General features: G+C 63.8%; 2 protein-coding genes across 2 annotated transcripts in view; one reads left to right on the top strand and one right to left on the bottom strand.

The window, feature by feature from the left end:
• Positions 1–1,412: 1,412 nt before the first annotated feature.
• On the top strand, positions 1,413–10,393 carry BOK (BCL2 family apoptosis regulator BOK). The gene is given in 5 exon segments (XM_058299680.2): positions 1,413–1,751; positions 3,910–3,992; positions 3,994–4,039; positions 5,481–5,644; positions 6,463–10,393. Coding segments are annotated over 5 exon segments (642 nt in total). The 5' UTR covers positions 1,413–1,528; the 3' UTR covers positions 6,589–10,393.
• A 3,858-nt stretch (positions 10,394–14,251) lies between these two features.
• The window catches only part of THAP4 (THAP domain containing 4), a 64,577-nt gene continuing 62,381 nt past the window's right edge, over positions 14,252–16,447 (bottom strand). Inside the window, exon 6 of the mRNA XM_058299678.2 lies at positions 14,252–14,532. Within this exon, the coding sequence (XP_058155661.1) occupies positions 14,413–14,532 (120 nt within the window). The 3' untranslated portion in view covers positions 14,252–14,412. The remainder of the gene's footprint in view (positions 14,533–16,447) is intronic.

Raw genomic sequence — 16,447 nt, 5'->3', positions numbered from 1 at the left:
CTGCCCGCGCGAGTGCCCGCGTGGTGAGCCAGTGCCCGCGCGAGTGCCCGCGTGGTGAGCCACTGCCCGCGCGAGTGACCGCGTGGTGAGCCAGTGCCCGCGCGAGTGCCCGCGTGGTGAGCCAGTGCCCGCGCGAGTGCCCGCGTGGTGAGCCACTGCCCGCGCGAGTGCCCGCGTGGTGAGCCAGTGCCCGCGCGAGTGCCCGCGTGGTGAACCAGTGCCCGCGCGAGTGCCCGCGTGGTGAGCCACTGCCCGCGCGAGTGCCCGCGTGGTGAGCCAGTGCCCACGTGAGTGCCCGCGTGGTGAGCCACTGCCTGCGCCAGTGAGCCACACAGCAAGACGATGACACATCAAAGGAGAGACAAGGGGAGAGTCAAGGTGACTGCACAGCAGAAACCAGGAACTGAGGTGGCGCAATTGACAGGGAACCTATCTCCACATCAGAGTTCTCCAGGATAGAATCCCTCTGAACCCTAGAGGAGAAAAAATGAGAAAACAACACAGCAAAAACAGCAGGGCGGGAAGAGGGGAAGGGGAAAAATAAATAAATAAATCTAAACAAAAAACAACAACAAAACTGATAGTTCAAGGGCAGCGCAAGGGAAAAGAAAACAGAAGCAGACCCTCCCACGCGTGGTCACTTGCCTTATTGCAGGGGCTCTTCTCCAGTTCAGTGGGAAAAGGAGTCTTCTTATCCGTATGGGGAAAAAACGAATCGGACCCCTACGTCACCATTCACGGGAATTAGTGCTCTATTCTCCATCTAAATGGGAATGCTGGAACAATTAAGCTTCTCAAGGGAAAACATTAATCATTAAAAAAAAAAAGACTGGCGAGTTGGAGGTAGTTAAGCCTAGGTACTGCTCTTTAAAAGCAGAAGCAAAGCGCTCCTGGGAGAAGAGGTTAGTCCTGCAGGCATCAGACCAGGGACACGCACCCCGAGCTCGTAGAGAGCCTCCACAGACCACTAAGGAGACGGCAGCGCGGTCCAAAGCGGCGGGGCAGGCACGCGGCGTCGGGCTCCAGGCCTGGGCCCGACCCCTCCCGGCGGCCCCGCGGGCGCACGGGGGCCGCCGCTGCCTCCTCCAGCCGGGCGCCGGCGGCTCCGCCCCGGGGCTGCCTTTCCCCTAGAAGGCGAAGCCCGAGCCTCGCCTCTGGCCGGCGGAGTCGCCCCGGCCCCCCTGCCCCGGCCCCCCGCGGATCCCGCGGCCCCACCCGGCCCGGCGGCGGCAGGTCGCGCAGCCGGAGCTCCTCCCCGGCCCGCGCCCGCGCCCGCGCCGCGCCCTGGGAACGGCGAGGCGGGCGCCAGGCCCCGCGGACGGCGGCGCGCGGAGGGGTGGCCCGCGAGCGGGGGCGGCGCCGGCGGGCGGGGTCCGCGCCGGGAGAGCGGCCCGGGCTGCGCGCAAGCCCCGCGTCGGCCTCGGCGGCCCCGGCTGCCCGCGCGGCCCCGCCAGGCGCCTTGGAGCCGGGGCCACGTGCCCCGCGCGCCTCGTGCCCGCAGGTGCGGCGCCCCCCGCGCGGCCCCGCCATGGAGGTGCTGCGGCGCTCCTCGGTGCTCGCCGCCGACCTCATGGACGCCTTTGACCGCTCGCCCGCCGACAAGGAGCTGGTGGCCCAGGCCAAGGCGCTGGGCCGGGAGTTCGTGCACGCGCGGCTGCTGCGCGCCGGCCTCGCCTGGAGCGCGCCCGAGCGCGCCGCGCCCGCCCCCGGCGGCCGCCTGGCCGAGGTGTGCGCGGTGCTGCTGCGCCTGGGTGAGTGCGCGCCCCCGCGCCGCCCCGCCCCGCGCCGCGCCCCTGCCCGCCGACCCCCGCCCGGGCTCGCCTTCCGGCCGCCGCCCTCGGGAGGCCCCGCCGGGGAGAGGGGCTGGGGCTGAGCCGCCGGGCCCTGCGCGCCGCCGGCCTGTGCGCGGCCGAGCAGGATCGCGCCTTCCAGCCCGGCCCGGCCTGCCCGGAGCTGCCCTGTCCGCCGCCTGGGGGTCCCCGAAGCCCCCGCTGACTGGGGCGGCCCTGGGGGGGCTGTGTGGACGCCTGGCTGGGTAGACTCCTGGGCTGTGGGGACGCCTGCCCGTGTAGACGCCTGCCTGTGTAGACGCCTGGGCTGTGTGGGCGCCTGACTGTAGACTCCTGGGCTGTGGGGACACCTGACTGTGTACACTCCTGGGCTGTGGGGCCCCTGGTTGTGGGGACACTGGGCTGTGCGGCCGTCCGGCTGTGTGGACGCCCGACTGTGGGGACGCCTGGCCGTGTAGACGCCTGGGCTGTGCAGACGCCTGGCCGTGTAGACGCCTGGCCGTGTAGATGCATGGCTGTGTAGACGCCTGGCTGTGTAGATGCCTGGCTGTGTAGACGCATAGGCCGTGTGGACTTAGGCGCAGCCCCTTCGAGGGAATGGGCCCCACCCAGCGTAGCAACAACCCATCCCCAACGGCGCGGCCACACCCGGCTGGGAAGGAGGGTGCTCAGACCCCGGGAGCAGGGGGAGGCAAGGCGGGGAGGGTGGTGCACAGCGGCCCAGGATGGGCAATGGCCAGAGGGCCGGGCTGGCTCCAGGGGAGCTCGCCTGAGAGGGGCCGCCAGGAGGGGTGTACCCCAACTGAGCCCCGAGGGAGATGGGGAGGGCAGGGACGGGCGGGGCCAGAGGGCAGGACCACTCAAGGCCACTGTCCCCTGCCCTCCCTGGGCCCGGCCGAGGGTGGCTCCTGGGAGCCCAGAGCCCCTGGGTGGTGGGAGGCGCTCCCGCTTGCCTTGCCCTGTGGTGTGACTCTGGGGCCAGCGCCACCCCAGCCTCCGTCTCCCTGTCCCGAGACCCCTTCCCTGGCCTGGTCTCTGTCCTCCCAGTCCCTGCGGCACCCCCCCAGAGCCCCAGCTGAGGGTGCAGGGCGAGCTGAGCACCCGGCGCTGGTCCTCGCAGCCAGGGCGCCTCCACACGCAGCCCCCACGTCCGGTCCCTGGGGTGAGTGCAGGGGCCCTGGTGGCAGGCGGCCGACCCTCAGCCTTCTCAGGCGAACCCCTCCGGCTGGTGCTGACCCCCACCCTCAGCACAGGTGCCCGGCGTGTCCGGCGGGAAGTGTCTGGGGTCGTGTCCCCAGGGGTTTGTCCCCTGTGCCCAGCGTGGGGGTTTCCAGGCCAGCCCCCAGCCCGGGCCCCTCCTGGGTTCTGGCTTCCAGGCTGTAATTAACGAGACGGAGTGCATCTGGCCGCCGACGGGGGCACCCCAGCGCAGCGCTGTCCAGGGCGGTCCTGCCTGCGCTCTGGCCGGGGAAGTGGCCGGGCCGGGCACCGTCCTCCCTGCGCTGGCACCGGTGGCCTGGGCGGGGGGGCCGTGGCCGGCAGCTCCTCAGCCCGGGTGCAGCTGTGCCACCGCAGCTGGTGCCGCGCCCCTCCCAGGCAGGCACGTCGCGCGGCCTCTCTGATTCTGCGCCCCCAGCGGCAATGCTCTCAGAGCCGGTGAGGGGGCTGCCCACTGGCCCGGGTCGCCCCCGGGCCACACTCTGCCGGCCTGGTGCCCACACCCCGCCTGCCGGGGCAGCTCGCTGGGGTGTCAGCGTGAGTCACCAGACGGGCGGCCGGGGATTCCTGCCCCACCGGCCGGGCAGGTGCTCCCTGGTCTCCTGTCTCCTTGTCACTGGGCTGTCCAGAGGGGCCAGGGGCCAGGCGGGGCGGGGGCAGGGCCAGGTGGAGTGGGGGTGGGGCCAGGTGGGACAGGGGCGGGGCCAGGCAGTGGGGTTGGGGTCAGGCAGGGAGGGGCCAGGGGACCAGGTGGGGGTGGGCGGGCAGGTTAAGTGGGGTCAGGGCCAGGCGGAGCTGGGAAGGGGGTCAGACAGTTAAACGGCCAGGCCGGGCCCAGCGGGCAGGCCCCCGGCAGCTCTGAGGGCCAGCTGGGCCGCCCTGACCCCGTGCGACCACACAGGGGACGAGCTGGAGCTGCTGCGGCCCAGCGTCTACCGCAACGTGGCCCGCCAGCTGAACCTGTCCTTGCAGTCCGAGACGGTGGGTGACCGACGCCTTCCTGGCCGTGGCGGCCCAGATCTTCTCTGCAGGTGGGCCACGGGGCGGGGGTGGCCCCCAGGCTTCAGGGCAGGGGCCGTGGTGCTGGGCAGGCTGGAACGGCCCCCAGCTCCCAGGGGACAGCCCCCACCAGGTCCTGGCGTCACTTCGCACTCACCCCGCCCTGCAGCCTCCCCCACCGTCCAGGTTAGCTATGGCCGCGTGACAAACCCACCCAGCTGCACCGACTCAACAGCTCGTCACCCCGTGGTCTGAGGTCAGCGGGCCTCTGGCCGTGCCTGTCGGTCTGGCGGAGGCTGGACTGGCCTGAAGGCCCGTGGGGCAGCTGCTTGGTGCTGGCTGCTGGCTGGAGCCGGGAGCTGGGCCGGAGCGGCTGCCTCAGGACAAGGGTGCCCAGGGCCAGCGTTCTGAGTGGGCCGGGCGGGCGCTGCCGGGCTCTAGGACGGGGTCTTGGAACCCTGCCGTACCTGCTGGTCGCCGGCAGCCTGGCTTCAGGAGAGGGCACCGCGTGGGCCTGGGCACACCTGCCCAACCCGGCTCTCCCCGCTCACCTGCGGATCTCCCAATGCCTCGTCCTCTGCCCCTTGGCAGGTGACCGCCCAGCTGCTCTCATCGCGGCCTCTGCACTTGCCCTCGCCCCACGTACAGCTCTCACTGTTTGTTTTACTTCTATTTATCCCCCCCTCCACCAGATGGTTCTCTTGTCTGTCTGCTCATTGTTTGCTCGCCTTCTCCGGGAGGCACCGGGAACTGAACCCGGGACCTCCCGTGTGGCAGGCGGGCACCCAGCTGCTTGAGTCGCATCCGCTTCCCTTGCTGCTTTCTTTATGCACGCCATCTCCAGGCCGAGGGGCTCCCAGGCTCTCCCATCCAGGCCGTCCTGTCCCCGGGTGCCCCTCTGTGCCCCCGTGGGGCAGCCCCGACCTTCCTGACAGAAGACCCCGTGGCGAGACCCTTGTGGCAGGGCCCCTGGGGCAGGTGGAAGCCTCCGGAGCGCTGGGTCCTGGGAGGGAGGCCCGTGGGGCCTGGGACCTGTGCTGCTGCCTCTGTGGCCTCCTTTGCCGTGGGCTCTGTGGCACCCACCTGTGTGAGCCTAAAGTGCCCCGAGGTGCCAGTCGGGGGCTGCTGCTGCGGCTGGGGGGCGTGGGGCAGCTGATGGAGCCAGCCCGGGTGGGTGATGGCTGGGGGGGCCCAGGAGGGTGGTCCTGGGCTGCCGGGGCCCCAGAGCCCGCCCTCTGCCCCCCTGTGTTCCGAGGAGGCTGTAAACCAACCTTGACCTCTAGAGGATGGCCAGGGCTCAGGGCAGGCGGCCAGCTGCGGGTGCCCCGAGGACCGCGGGGGGCCTGCCTCTGTGGGCCCTGACGCAGGTGGGGGCGCTCCAGAGGCCGGGCAGCTCCGCACCGCTGCTGGGCTCGAGCGGGCCCGGGCTTCTGCGTCCCCCTGCGGCCGCTGACCAGCCCGGCTCTCCCTCAGGCATCACGTGGGGCAAGGTGGTGTCCCTGTACGCCGTGGCCGCGGGGCTGGCAGTGGACTGTGTGCGGCACTCCCAGCCCGCCCTGGTCCACGCGCTCGTGGACTGCCTGGGGGAGTTCGTGCGCAAGACCCTGGCTACCTGGCTGCGGAGGCGCGGCGGATGGGTGAGCGCGGGGGCGCAGGGGGGCTGGGGGGGAGCGGGGAGGGGGCGGAAGGGGGGGGCCGGGGGAGCGGGGGGGGGGGCGGAGGGGGCCTGGGGGAGCTGGGAGGGGGTGCCGGGCGGGGGCGGAAGGCGGGGGCTGGGGGAGTGGGGAGGGGGCGGAGGGCGGGGGCTGGGGGAGCGGGGAGGGGAGCGCCAGTGGGGGGGGCCCCGGGATTCCGGCAGGCGCCGCCCCGCCCCTCGCGTCCCCCAGCCCTGCGGTCAGAGCCCGGCCCCCCGCGGCGGGAGGCGCCTGCAGAGGCCCCGCCCCCGCCCTGCTCCCTCCGTCCCTCGTCCCCCCCCCCCCATCCCCTCGCTGTCCCTCCGTCCCTCGTCCCCCCCCCCCCGCCCCCGCCCTGCTCCCTCCGTCCCTCCGTCCCTCGTCCCTCCCGCCGTCCCCCGCGGAGCCCGTTCGGGGCGCAGCGGGGCGGCCTCCGGGCGACCGCCTGCCTGCGCTGACGGCGCTGCCGAGGGCAGAGCGCAGGGAAAGGGGCACCTTTCTGGCCGGAACAGAGAGAGCTAAGGAAACCGGGTGGCGGCCTCGGAGTGGGGAGGCTCCGGGGCTGCTGGAAAACTCGTCTCCAGCCGGGCTTGCCCGCACCCCGCCCGCCGGCCCCATTCGCGGGGTGCAGCCGGCGTCCCTCCTGCTCTGCAGGGTCCCCGCGCCGGGCCACGGCAGGGTTTAGCCCACAGGGCCTGGCGTCCTACGAGCTGCAGACCCCTGCCCCGGGGACGGCCGTACGCGCCCCCCGCTCCTCGCCTCACGCGCCCCCTTCCCTCCAGACCGACGTGCTCAAGTGCGTGGTCAGCGCCGAGCCCGGGCTCCGCGCGCACTGGCTGGTGGCCGCGCTCTGCAGCGTCGGCCGCTTCCTCAAGGCCGCCTTCCTCCTGCTGCTGCCCGAGAGATGAGCCGCCCGCCGCCAGGCCCCTCCCGCTGGGCCCGGAGCCCCTGACCCAGGGCCCGGCCGCCCGCCAGGCCCCTCCCGCTGGGCCCCGGAGACCCGCCTCGCTGCTGGGGGCGCCCTGAGCCCTGACCCACGACCTGGGCCCCTTGGAAGGGGGCCCCCGTGCTCCCCCCGCGCTGCCCGCTGCCCTCCCCAGCCCTGTGTGCCCGCTCTCCTGTGGGGTCAGGAAGCCGGCCGCGCTAGGAGGGTGCCCTGGCTCTCCTGGAAGGGGCTGCCTCCCTGGCCTGGAGCTGGCGCTGGTTTGCCAAGGCCGGGGGCCTTCCTGACCATCTGAGCGACCGCTCCTGCTGGAGGCTGAGTCCGTGTCCAAGGGGGAGTGTCCCCGGCCCACCGCAGGGCTCCCGGCTGACCGATGGCTGGGACACCCGGCCAGCGAGGACAGTGGGCACACCACCAGGACGTCACCTCGGCGAGGGCGGCTGCTGCCCCATGGCCGGTCATCTGTGGCCTCTGCTCCTTCGGCCACCGCAGCACGGACCTCGAGATGGGCCGGCAGCCCCTCCTTCCCATGGCCCTTCTCAGCCCAGGGACCTGGCGAGGGGCTCCCTGCGCCCGCCCTGCGCCCCCCCTGTGGCCCTGCCCCTGCGGTGAGGCCTGGGAGGCTGCGCATCTGTGCCTCCCCATCGGGCGGTCCAGGGCCCCAGGCCCAGCGTCGCCAGCCAGGTGTGCTCCTCGCTGTGTCGAGTGGACTCCACCTAGAGCAGCGGTGCCTGCAGTGGGAAGGACCTTCTGGAAGGTTCTCTACGACACCCCTGAGGCTCTGGTTCCGCAACACCCTAGAACATTCTAGTCCAAGTTGGGGGTGTCATGGGCTGGCTGGCTGTGCTAGGGAAGGTGAGAGACAGGAAGGGTGAGCCCAGGGCTCCCAGTGTCGAGTTCAGACGCTGCACGCGACGGGGAGGAGACGCATCCCGCAGCCGTGCGAGGAGGTTCTGGGAACACACACACGCACAGAGGGGTTGACCTCACAGGTGCCGCGCACCACGAGGGATGGGGACGGGGACGTGCGAGCTGATGACCACAGCAAACCCTGGCTCTGACATCAGCCGGGAGCGGCAGCCCACGCCCCACCTGGGAGGCCACCCCGCTTCGCCCGAGGAGCTGACGGGCAAGACCCCGCTGGCCCTGTGTGACCCGCCCCGCCGCCCCTCTGCCTCCAGGCTCTGTCCCCAGAGGAGGAGGTACAAGCCTGACCCACGAGGTGCGCTGCTCTCCAGAACCGCAGGAGCTCTCCGATTTAGAGACAGGAGTCAGGGAGTGGCTGTTAAGGACGAGGGGTCTTGGGGCAGGAGCGTAAAGGTGGCTCTGGCTGATTTACTGGCCTGGGCCCCTCGGCAGAGGTTCTGGACACAGGGCTGTAGAAGGGTGAGGAGAGCTCTGAAGCGTTTGGGTGAGGATGGACCAACAGGTGGAGATGCCAGGACTGCCCTGGTATAACGCGGGTGGGGGGCTTCATCAAACAGGTCAGGCCTGCCCACCCACCCCAGGAATGTCCGAGGACACACCTTGCACAAAGACCATGAGGAGTAAATCTGCAAGACAAACTCCTCTTCCCTGAAGAGCTCTGTGGCAGCTCTTCTCTGTAGGCCAGATATTCCCGTGGGAACTGCTGTCACTGAACTTGGGTCCTTAAACACAATGGGGTGAGTGGATCCGGGGTGGGCGGGGGCCAAGGGGCAGCCCCTAATCCCAAAGACAAGGTGGGTGTGGCTGCCGGGACGGAGAGCAGGCTGGGCGGTAACCAGCACCGTCTGCCTCGCCGAGCAGGCGCGGCCAGTGGGTCCTGGTACCTGGAGGTGAGGCACAGGGGCCCACTGGATTCTCACGGGATCTGTGCGAGCAGGGGCGTCCTAGGTGAAGCGAGCTAAAGTCTAACTGGACCCCAAAACCGAGGCAGGCGCCCATCCGCTCCCAGGCCTGGAGCCCCGACGGGCAGGGCAGCCCCCTTCACCTCCCCTGCCTGCGCTGCCACCCAGGCCGTGGCAGTGACTGCATGGGAAGGCGGGGCCCACCGCCCCCAGGGGAAGTGTAGAATTTCATAGCAAAAGTGAGCGGTTAGGGTCAGAAGGTCAGGCAGGAGCTGGTCCTGGCCCTCCGCTCTGCCCCAGGGGGCCCCTCAAATCCTGAGCCCCAGGCCCTGGCTGGAGAGGGGGACCCGCCTAGCACTTGCCCCCACCTCCTCCTTCCCCCCTCAGCTCCCGCTCCTCTTCCTCCTCCCACCCCCACCCTAATCACCCTTCTCCTTGGATGAGCCCCAACCTGTGCCCCAAGCCCTCCTCAGCCCCAGTAGGGGGTCCTGACCTTGAGCCTGAGTCCCCTAGGCCCGGGGACTCCCTGCAGGGGGCCCGAGTTTTCTTTCCAGCCGCCTGCTCCAGCTCGCACCCATGTCCACCGCCTCCTGGGTGCGCAGGCCCCGCAGACGAGCCAGTTCCCATGAGGCCTCTGCAGGCCTTCCTGCGGGGACTGGACGCACGGCAGGTGGGCCCCGTGACTGACAGTGTGGGTGCTTCTGAGACCCCCACTTGGGCCCACCCAGCCTCTCTCAGTCCAGCCTGCGTCGGGGTGCCGTGGTGAGCTGCATGCGCACGTGCGCGCACCCAGGAGAAGAGGCGGCACACTTGGGCATCCCCTTCCCCTGGTCCTGGGCGTGTCCGGTGCCCACTGCACCCGTCTCCACTCGGCCCACGCTCCAGGCGCCCCTCTGGCCGCGTCTCCCTCTGCAGCGCCTGCTGCCTGCCCTGAGGCCCCCTGTCCCCCATCCGTCTCCTGGCTCTGCCCCCTCCAGCCCCTGGAGCACAGGGTCCCTGGGCACCCCCCTGCTCCTGGTAGGGCTCTGCCAGCCCGTCCTCGCCCTCAGGCCTCCTGCTGGGGTGCACCACCCCTGGTCTCCAGGAAGCCCTGCCACCCCAGGACCACCCCCGGACGACCCCGGGGTGCCTGGCGAGTGCGCGCCCCTGCTCCCCAGGCGCAGGCCCTGGGCATCCCCCCACCCGGCCTGCGCTGGGACGTCGCTGGTGGCGCCAGCCAGGGTTGGGGGAGCAGGGACGGCTGCTCAGGGCCGCCTGCCCGGCTTGCTGTCTTCCCAGCGTGAGACAGCAACGCCGCAGAGGAAGGAGCCAACAAAGCGCAGACTGAGGGGCGCAGAGCCGAGGCCGCCGTCCTGAGCTCCCTGGGAGACGCGGGAGGCCTGTTCCCGGCACAGGGTGCGAGCGGATCTCTCTCTAGGAGAGCGCCGGTTGGCCCAAAACCCACGAAGGTAGAGCAGGGAGGAACGCTCCTCCACAAGCAAACGGCCTTATCAAAAGACGATCCCCCAAAGCCAGCTGAGAAAGTCAGCACAAGTCCCGTAGAAAGGCCAGTTGTCCCAGAAATAAGTGGGCTAATTATGGAGATGATATGGGGAGAAACAGTAAGGAAGAGCCTGCGGGATGTGGGCCCCCCCCCCCCCGCCCCTGCCTGTCACAGCCCTGCTGGGAACACCGCCCTTGCACCAATGCCCCCAAGGCGGGAAACAGGTGGTGCCAAATGCCTGCACCTCCAAGCAGGGGCTTGTTAACACGCGGTGCTGAGACGACTGGTAAACCACTTGGAAAAAGACAAAATGGGATCTCCATTTCCCACCCCACACCAAAATAAACTGCAGTGGGATCAGAGAGCTAACTATGAAAGAGGAAACCACACATACTAGACAAGCTTGGGCGAGCTCCTGTGTATCTGGGGAATAATAAAAGAGTGTACATTTGACTCCATCAGAAGTACTTTATCTGACCAACACCAGTCAACCAAACAACAGGTCGCACAAGCAAAGCAAGAGACAAACGGCACCGGAAGCACCTGTAACTTCTAACGGTTTCTAATTTGTAACTTAAAATTAGGGATATTAAGGTTAATATTCCTAATTCAAAAAAGCCCTGAGCTCTGAAAATCAAGAATACAAAGGTTGACAGCCAACCCCAAACATGGCAAGGCCCCGTTTCTCACCTTGACCACAGGCACTGCGGAGCGCAGGGGCGGGGGGGCTGGCCGCCGTTGGGGAGGAGCGCAACGCCGGGATCAAGGACCTGGGCTGTCACTGGCAAAACCCCGCGAGGCCAGGCGCCAGGCTCCTGCCCTGGCGCTGCTGGTTAGCGACGCCCTGGAGGGAGCCCGCGGCCTGCGGGGATCCATGGGCAGCCAAGGCAGCGCCCGAGCCACGACTGCGCCAGCCTGCGAGGGCGAGAGCCGGTGCGGCCCCGTGGCAACGAGGTGGGGGACAGCGTGTATGCAGCAGCAGCTTGCAGGTTTGGGGGAAACGGTGGCCTGCAGCAGACGGGAGGGCGGGTGGGAGGGCCGGGACGGGGCAGGGCTTCTCCGGGCGCACCTTACGTAAGGGACGTAAATCCAGGGCAGGCATTCTCAGTAGTAAAAAAATTACTTCAACCAGAAAACCTCTAGAGTGTAAACAGAAACAAAGGAACCTTCTATCAAATTGGTTCCTTAACCACACAGAGAAAACAATTATTCCAATTCTAATGAAGTATTTGACTCTTATCTTCAATGGGAAAAGTATAAAAAAATAGCAAAGAAAATTCAAACTTCCAGCAGGAGTCTTACTGTTACTAACAAATATTATTATTTTAAAATATTTGTAGCCTGTAGGAGAAAGCAAATAATATTAATGTTGTAACGAGCTAAGATTTTCAGCTTCAGAGAAAAGAGATGAAATCAAATGATTTAAATTTTAAAAATCTAAAATCAATTCAAACTTGAATTAGAAAAATAGTGTGAAATCCAATTTTTTTTTCTGAAAATGCACGTACGTAGTTGGGGCGAAGGGCCACGTTCTCTGCAGTTCAGCGGGAGCCAGGAGGCCCACAGGGTGAGAGGATTTGGGCTCCCCCATAAAAAGATGAAAACCACACCAGATAGTCACAGATCGAGCCCACGCTGACGGGCGGGCGGGGGACGGGGCACGGTGGGTGGGAGGTGGCCGGGGCGGGAGGTGGCCGGGGCAGGAGGTGGCCAGGGCGCGCTCCCTCCGCACGGCGACTGAAGGGAGAGAAGGAGCGGCTCGTTCCGGGTGCCTGGAATGAGCCCACTTAGGACAACCAAGTCTAGCCAGCGGGTGCAGGCGCATTCTCCGGGGAGTCCTGCCGCAGCTCCAGGGAGAAGCGACCGTTCCGCGGCCTGAAGGAGCCTGGGCGCTGAGCACCCCCGTGGCAACTGCAGGGTGAGATGCTGATGGGAAATGCGCACGGGCGGGCAGCCGCCGCTGAGGGGGCTCGTTGGTGCGCAAAGCCAGGCCCGCAGGAGCCCACCTGTGCTGGCGCAGGGCCGGCACTGCTGGGGGTGGGTGCCAACTCGCCATCACGGCGACTGGATGGGCCAACCCTCGGCCGGGGGCAGTGCAGGGGCGAGACCACCGCTGCGTCCAGCAAGCGACCGGTTTCTCCAGCAAGTCGGTGTCATGGGGCGAGGAGAGGCGGGAGCTGCTGCAGATGGGAAGGGTCCTGGAGCACAGAACTCCAAACACAAGGCGAGGCCGCAGCGCCCTCCGGCCAGTGTGCAGGGGCCAGGGGAGCAGGAGGCGTGGGGCTTCCCAGGGCCATCAGGGGCTTCCAGGTCGCCGAGCAGCAGCAACGGCTCCCAGCTCTCCAGGCCCTCTGGCAGGCCCAGTGGCCCCGACACGCTCTGGGGCACCCTGGGTGCAGGGGCGGCCCTCTGCCCCAGCCCTGGCGGTGGAGCAGCTTCTGGGCCTCTGCCTGGCCTCAGCACCCACCTCGCTCTGCTTTCCCCGCTTTCCAACCCAGGCAGGCCCCTCTATGTACAGCGTGTGGCTTCTGGTATGGTGGTGGGTTAAGAAAAACTATTTTGTTTTAGATTTGATACTGAAGCATTTAGGGGCAAATGGCATGTCTGGAATTTGCTTAAAAATAATCCAACAGGGAAGTGGATGGAGCTCAAGCGATGGAGCCTACCCCATGGAGGTCCTGGATTCGGTTCCCGGTGCCTCCTGAGGACAAGCAGGACAGTAAGCTGGGGAAGCGGATGTGGCTCAACAGATAGAGCACCCGCCTACCACATGGAGGGTCCAGAGTTCAAACCCAGGGCCTCCTGGCCTGTGTGCCGAGTTGGTCCATGTGCGGTGCTGATGCGCGGGAGGAGTGCCATGCCATGCAGGGGTGCCCCCACGTAGGGGTGCCCCAAGTGCAAAGAGTGCACCCCACAAGGAGAGCTGCCCTGAGTGAAAAAACACAGCCTGCCCAGGAGTGGCACCACACACACGGAGGGCTGACGCAGCAAGATGACGCAACAGAAAGAGACAAGTTTCTCAGTGCCGCCTGAAAACGCAAACAGACACAGAATACACAGCAAATGGACACAGAGCAGACAGTGGGGGCGGGGACAGGGAAATAAATAAAAAATAAATCTCTAAAAAAAAACAAAAACAAGACAGCTGGTGCGATGGGCTGGTGCAGTGAGCTGACATAACAAGACGACACAACAAAGAGACACGAGGAAAACACAATGAGACACACAACAAAACAGGGAGTGGAGGTAGCTCAAGTGATTGGGTGCCTCCCTCCCACACAGGAGGTCCCGGGTTCGGTTCTGGTCCCTCCAAAAAGATGACAAGCACCCAACAAACAGACACAGCAAGCGCAAATGAGGGGGAGTGGATAATAAATGAATAAAATCTTAAAAAAAAAAATCCAACAAAAAATGTGGAGAAACAGATGAAACTAACACAGGGAAAATCTTGGCTGTGGTTGAAGCTGGGCAACAAGTACCCTAGGGGTGGGAGATTGGAAATGTTAATAGTTAAAAAAAAACAAAACAAAAATAAATGGGGGAAGCGGACGTGGCTCAACTGATAAGAGCATCCGCCTACCACATGGGAGGTCCAGGGTTCAAACCCAGGGCCTCCTGACCCGTGTGGTGAGCTGGCCCATGGGCAGTGCTGATGCGCACAAGGAGTGCCATGCCACGCAGGGGTGCCCCCCGCGTAGGGGAGTCCCACGTGCAAGGAGTGCACCCCGCAAGGTGAGTTGCCCCACACAAAAAAAGCACAGCCCACCCGGGAGTGGCGCCGCACACATGCAGAGCTGATGAAGATGATGCAACAGCAAAAAAAGTGAGTTTCCCGTGCCGCATGATAAGAATGCAAGCCGACACAGAAGAACACACAAGAGAATGGACAATGGAGAAGGGGAGAGAAATAAAAATAAAAATCTTAAAAAACAATAAATAGAAAATCATATAAAAGAAATAAAAAACATTTACACAATTATGTTAAATGAACAACTAGTGTTTTGTTTTGGGAATGCCCTCTGTCAACAGTTGGACGATATGGATCCTTAGACTCTTTAAGCTCTTTTAAAAGAAATGTATATCCTGCCACCCTTTTTGCCTCATCTTTTCTTTGACTTATCACTGATTACTCTATTAAGATTTACAAGTATTTTAGATCTTGTCAAACTGTAGGAGTTAAAAAAAGAAGGAAAGGAAAGGAAAGAGAGAGTCAGTCACCCTTTCTCAGTTTCTCAGGGATGCGCCTCGGGAGAACCAGCCCCCCCAGCGGGTGAAGAAGCGCAGGCACACAGCAGCGATACTCAAAACCCTCAGCGTAAAAATAAAGGCCTTTTATTTGGTTTTCTACGCCATCCCGGGAGCCCGCCAGCGACACCCTGGAGCCCGCGGCGATGCGGGCCGCGCCCGCTTCAGGGCACGCCTCGGGGCCCAGCGCCCCTGCCTCTGCCTCCAGCGAGGAGCGCTGCCAACTCGACTCCTACGGGGTCACTTTCTTGTAGGTGATGTGCAGATGCTGAGTCAGGGGCTGTGTAGTGGTTGCCATGGAAACCGTCTGTTCAAGTTTGCCTTCAGAATTCAGCCTGAATTTTCGGGTAATCTAAGCAGAGAAACAAAAGACAAACACCTTAGTTGTAGCCTCAACAGACTCTGCAAATGCCTGACTGCCGCGCGTCAGCGCCCGTCCAGGGACGCCTTGAGCTGATGCTGACACGTCCTCGGAAGGCCAGGAGAGGCACCGCTGGAACCTCTGCTGTGTCACAGTAAACTACAGCAGCTGTTTCCAGCAAGAACAAACCTGCGGCAATTTAGTCCAAATGGGACAGTACGGGAGCTTCAGGGCTTTGGCAGAAACGTGTGTCACCGTTAACAGAGGAAGCATGGCAGGCGCTAAGCGTCACCGCTGGCCAGGACTTGAGAACATGCCGGGGGCTCCAGAGGCTTGTACAGGGGTTCTGCTTCTGGTCATGGCTGCCCACTTGGCAACTGACCAACCCCCGTGCAGAGGGAAACACAGAAAAGCTGGGCTGAAAACTCTATTTAAGCTGCCAGAGGACAGCAAGGACCAAGGCCTGAGACCAGCTGCTTGCCCTGCTGATGGCTGCGCCTGGCGGTCGGGGGGCCAAGGGCTGGGCCGAGAGGGGAGGGGAGCTGCGGCTCAGCAGCCCCTCCAGATTCACAATGCAGGGCCAGATACTGGGACCCAGGGCCTGTCCAGGGGAGATGGCCCCCCAGACGGGACCACCACGATGTGCCGTAGCCCCAACCAAGAGCCAGAAGTCAGACCTGCTCCCTGGTGGAGACGACACCAACCAAAACCTCCAAACTTCACCCGGAGTGTTAGGTGGTCAGGCCAAAGGACCAACTTCCAAAAGGAAAACAGGTAAGGGAAAAAGATGCCCCCTCCTCCTGGAGATATCACTATTGGAGTTATTAGAAGACCAGATGGTGAATTTAAGCAGAGAATAAGAATCTACCAAAAAAATAAAATGGAATTCTACAACTGGAAAATACAGTAAGTGAAATTAAGACCTCGATGAATGAAATTAATAGCAGATTAGACAAAATTTAGGAAAACTGTAAAATTGGAGAGTGGTCAGTAGAAAATAGGCTGAAGCTTGGAGAGAAGAAAGGATGGAAAATGAGGAAAGCATAAGAGACTCACTGGGAAATATAGAAATTTCTAGAATATGGGCAAGAGGAGTCCCAGGAGCTGAAAGAGAATGGGACACAAGCAGTATGTGAGGGATTACGGCCAATTTCCTGAGACTAACAAAAGATATTAAGAAAGATTCAAGAAGCACTGCAAACTACACCTTAGCAAAACTTTATCTGATAGGTAACAAGGACAAACAGAAATCGAAGGCAGCAGCGTGGGGTGTCAAAGGAATGACAATAAGATTGAAAGCAGACTCATCAGACAGAAAGAGTGGAAGCCAGAAGACGGCGGAGTCAGATCTTCAAAACACTGAAAAACTGTCACCCTAGGATTCTAGCTGCAGTATAATTACCCTTAAGAATGAAGGCAGAAAAAACATTTCAGACAAAACCAGATAATTTGTTACTGTCAGCTCTCCCTCCCTTTGAAGAAAACACTACAGGAAGCTCTTAGGTAGAAGGAGCACAACCCAGAGGGAAGTCCAGAGACGCAGGGAGGAAAGGAGAGCCGCGGAAAGGTGGAGGTGTGGGTGATAAACGCTCAGACGTAACAAAAACTAGAGCATTAGCTACTAAAACGCAGCGCACAGAGGCAAGGCAGAGGGAGGGCGGAAGTTGAGGCGTCAGCCGAGCCCAGCCTCACGCCCCGCCCAGACCTGCCAGAGCTGAAGCTGCACTTTAAGGAGACGCAGAGACGCGCACGCTACGCTTTAAGTGCTCACTAGTGTTAGACACGAACCAGCTAAGAACACATCCTGCACCCTGTGTGGAAACTACTAAAAGAACTGTAAAAGGCGGCATAATTAACCAACTGATGAAGAGGAAGACGAAAAGTAAAAGGAGCCGAGTGGAGGAGA

This window comes from Dasypus novemcinctus, chromosome 7 (assembly GCF_030445035.2).
Source record: "Dasypus novemcinctus isolate mDasNov1 chromosome 7, mDasNov1.1.hap2, whole genome shotgun sequence".
Classification (NCBI taxonomy): Eukaryota; Metazoa; Chordata; class Mammalia; order Cingulata; family Dasypodidae; genus Dasypus; species Dasypus novemcinctus.
This window is presented reverse-complemented; position numbering and strand designations above follow the sequence as displayed.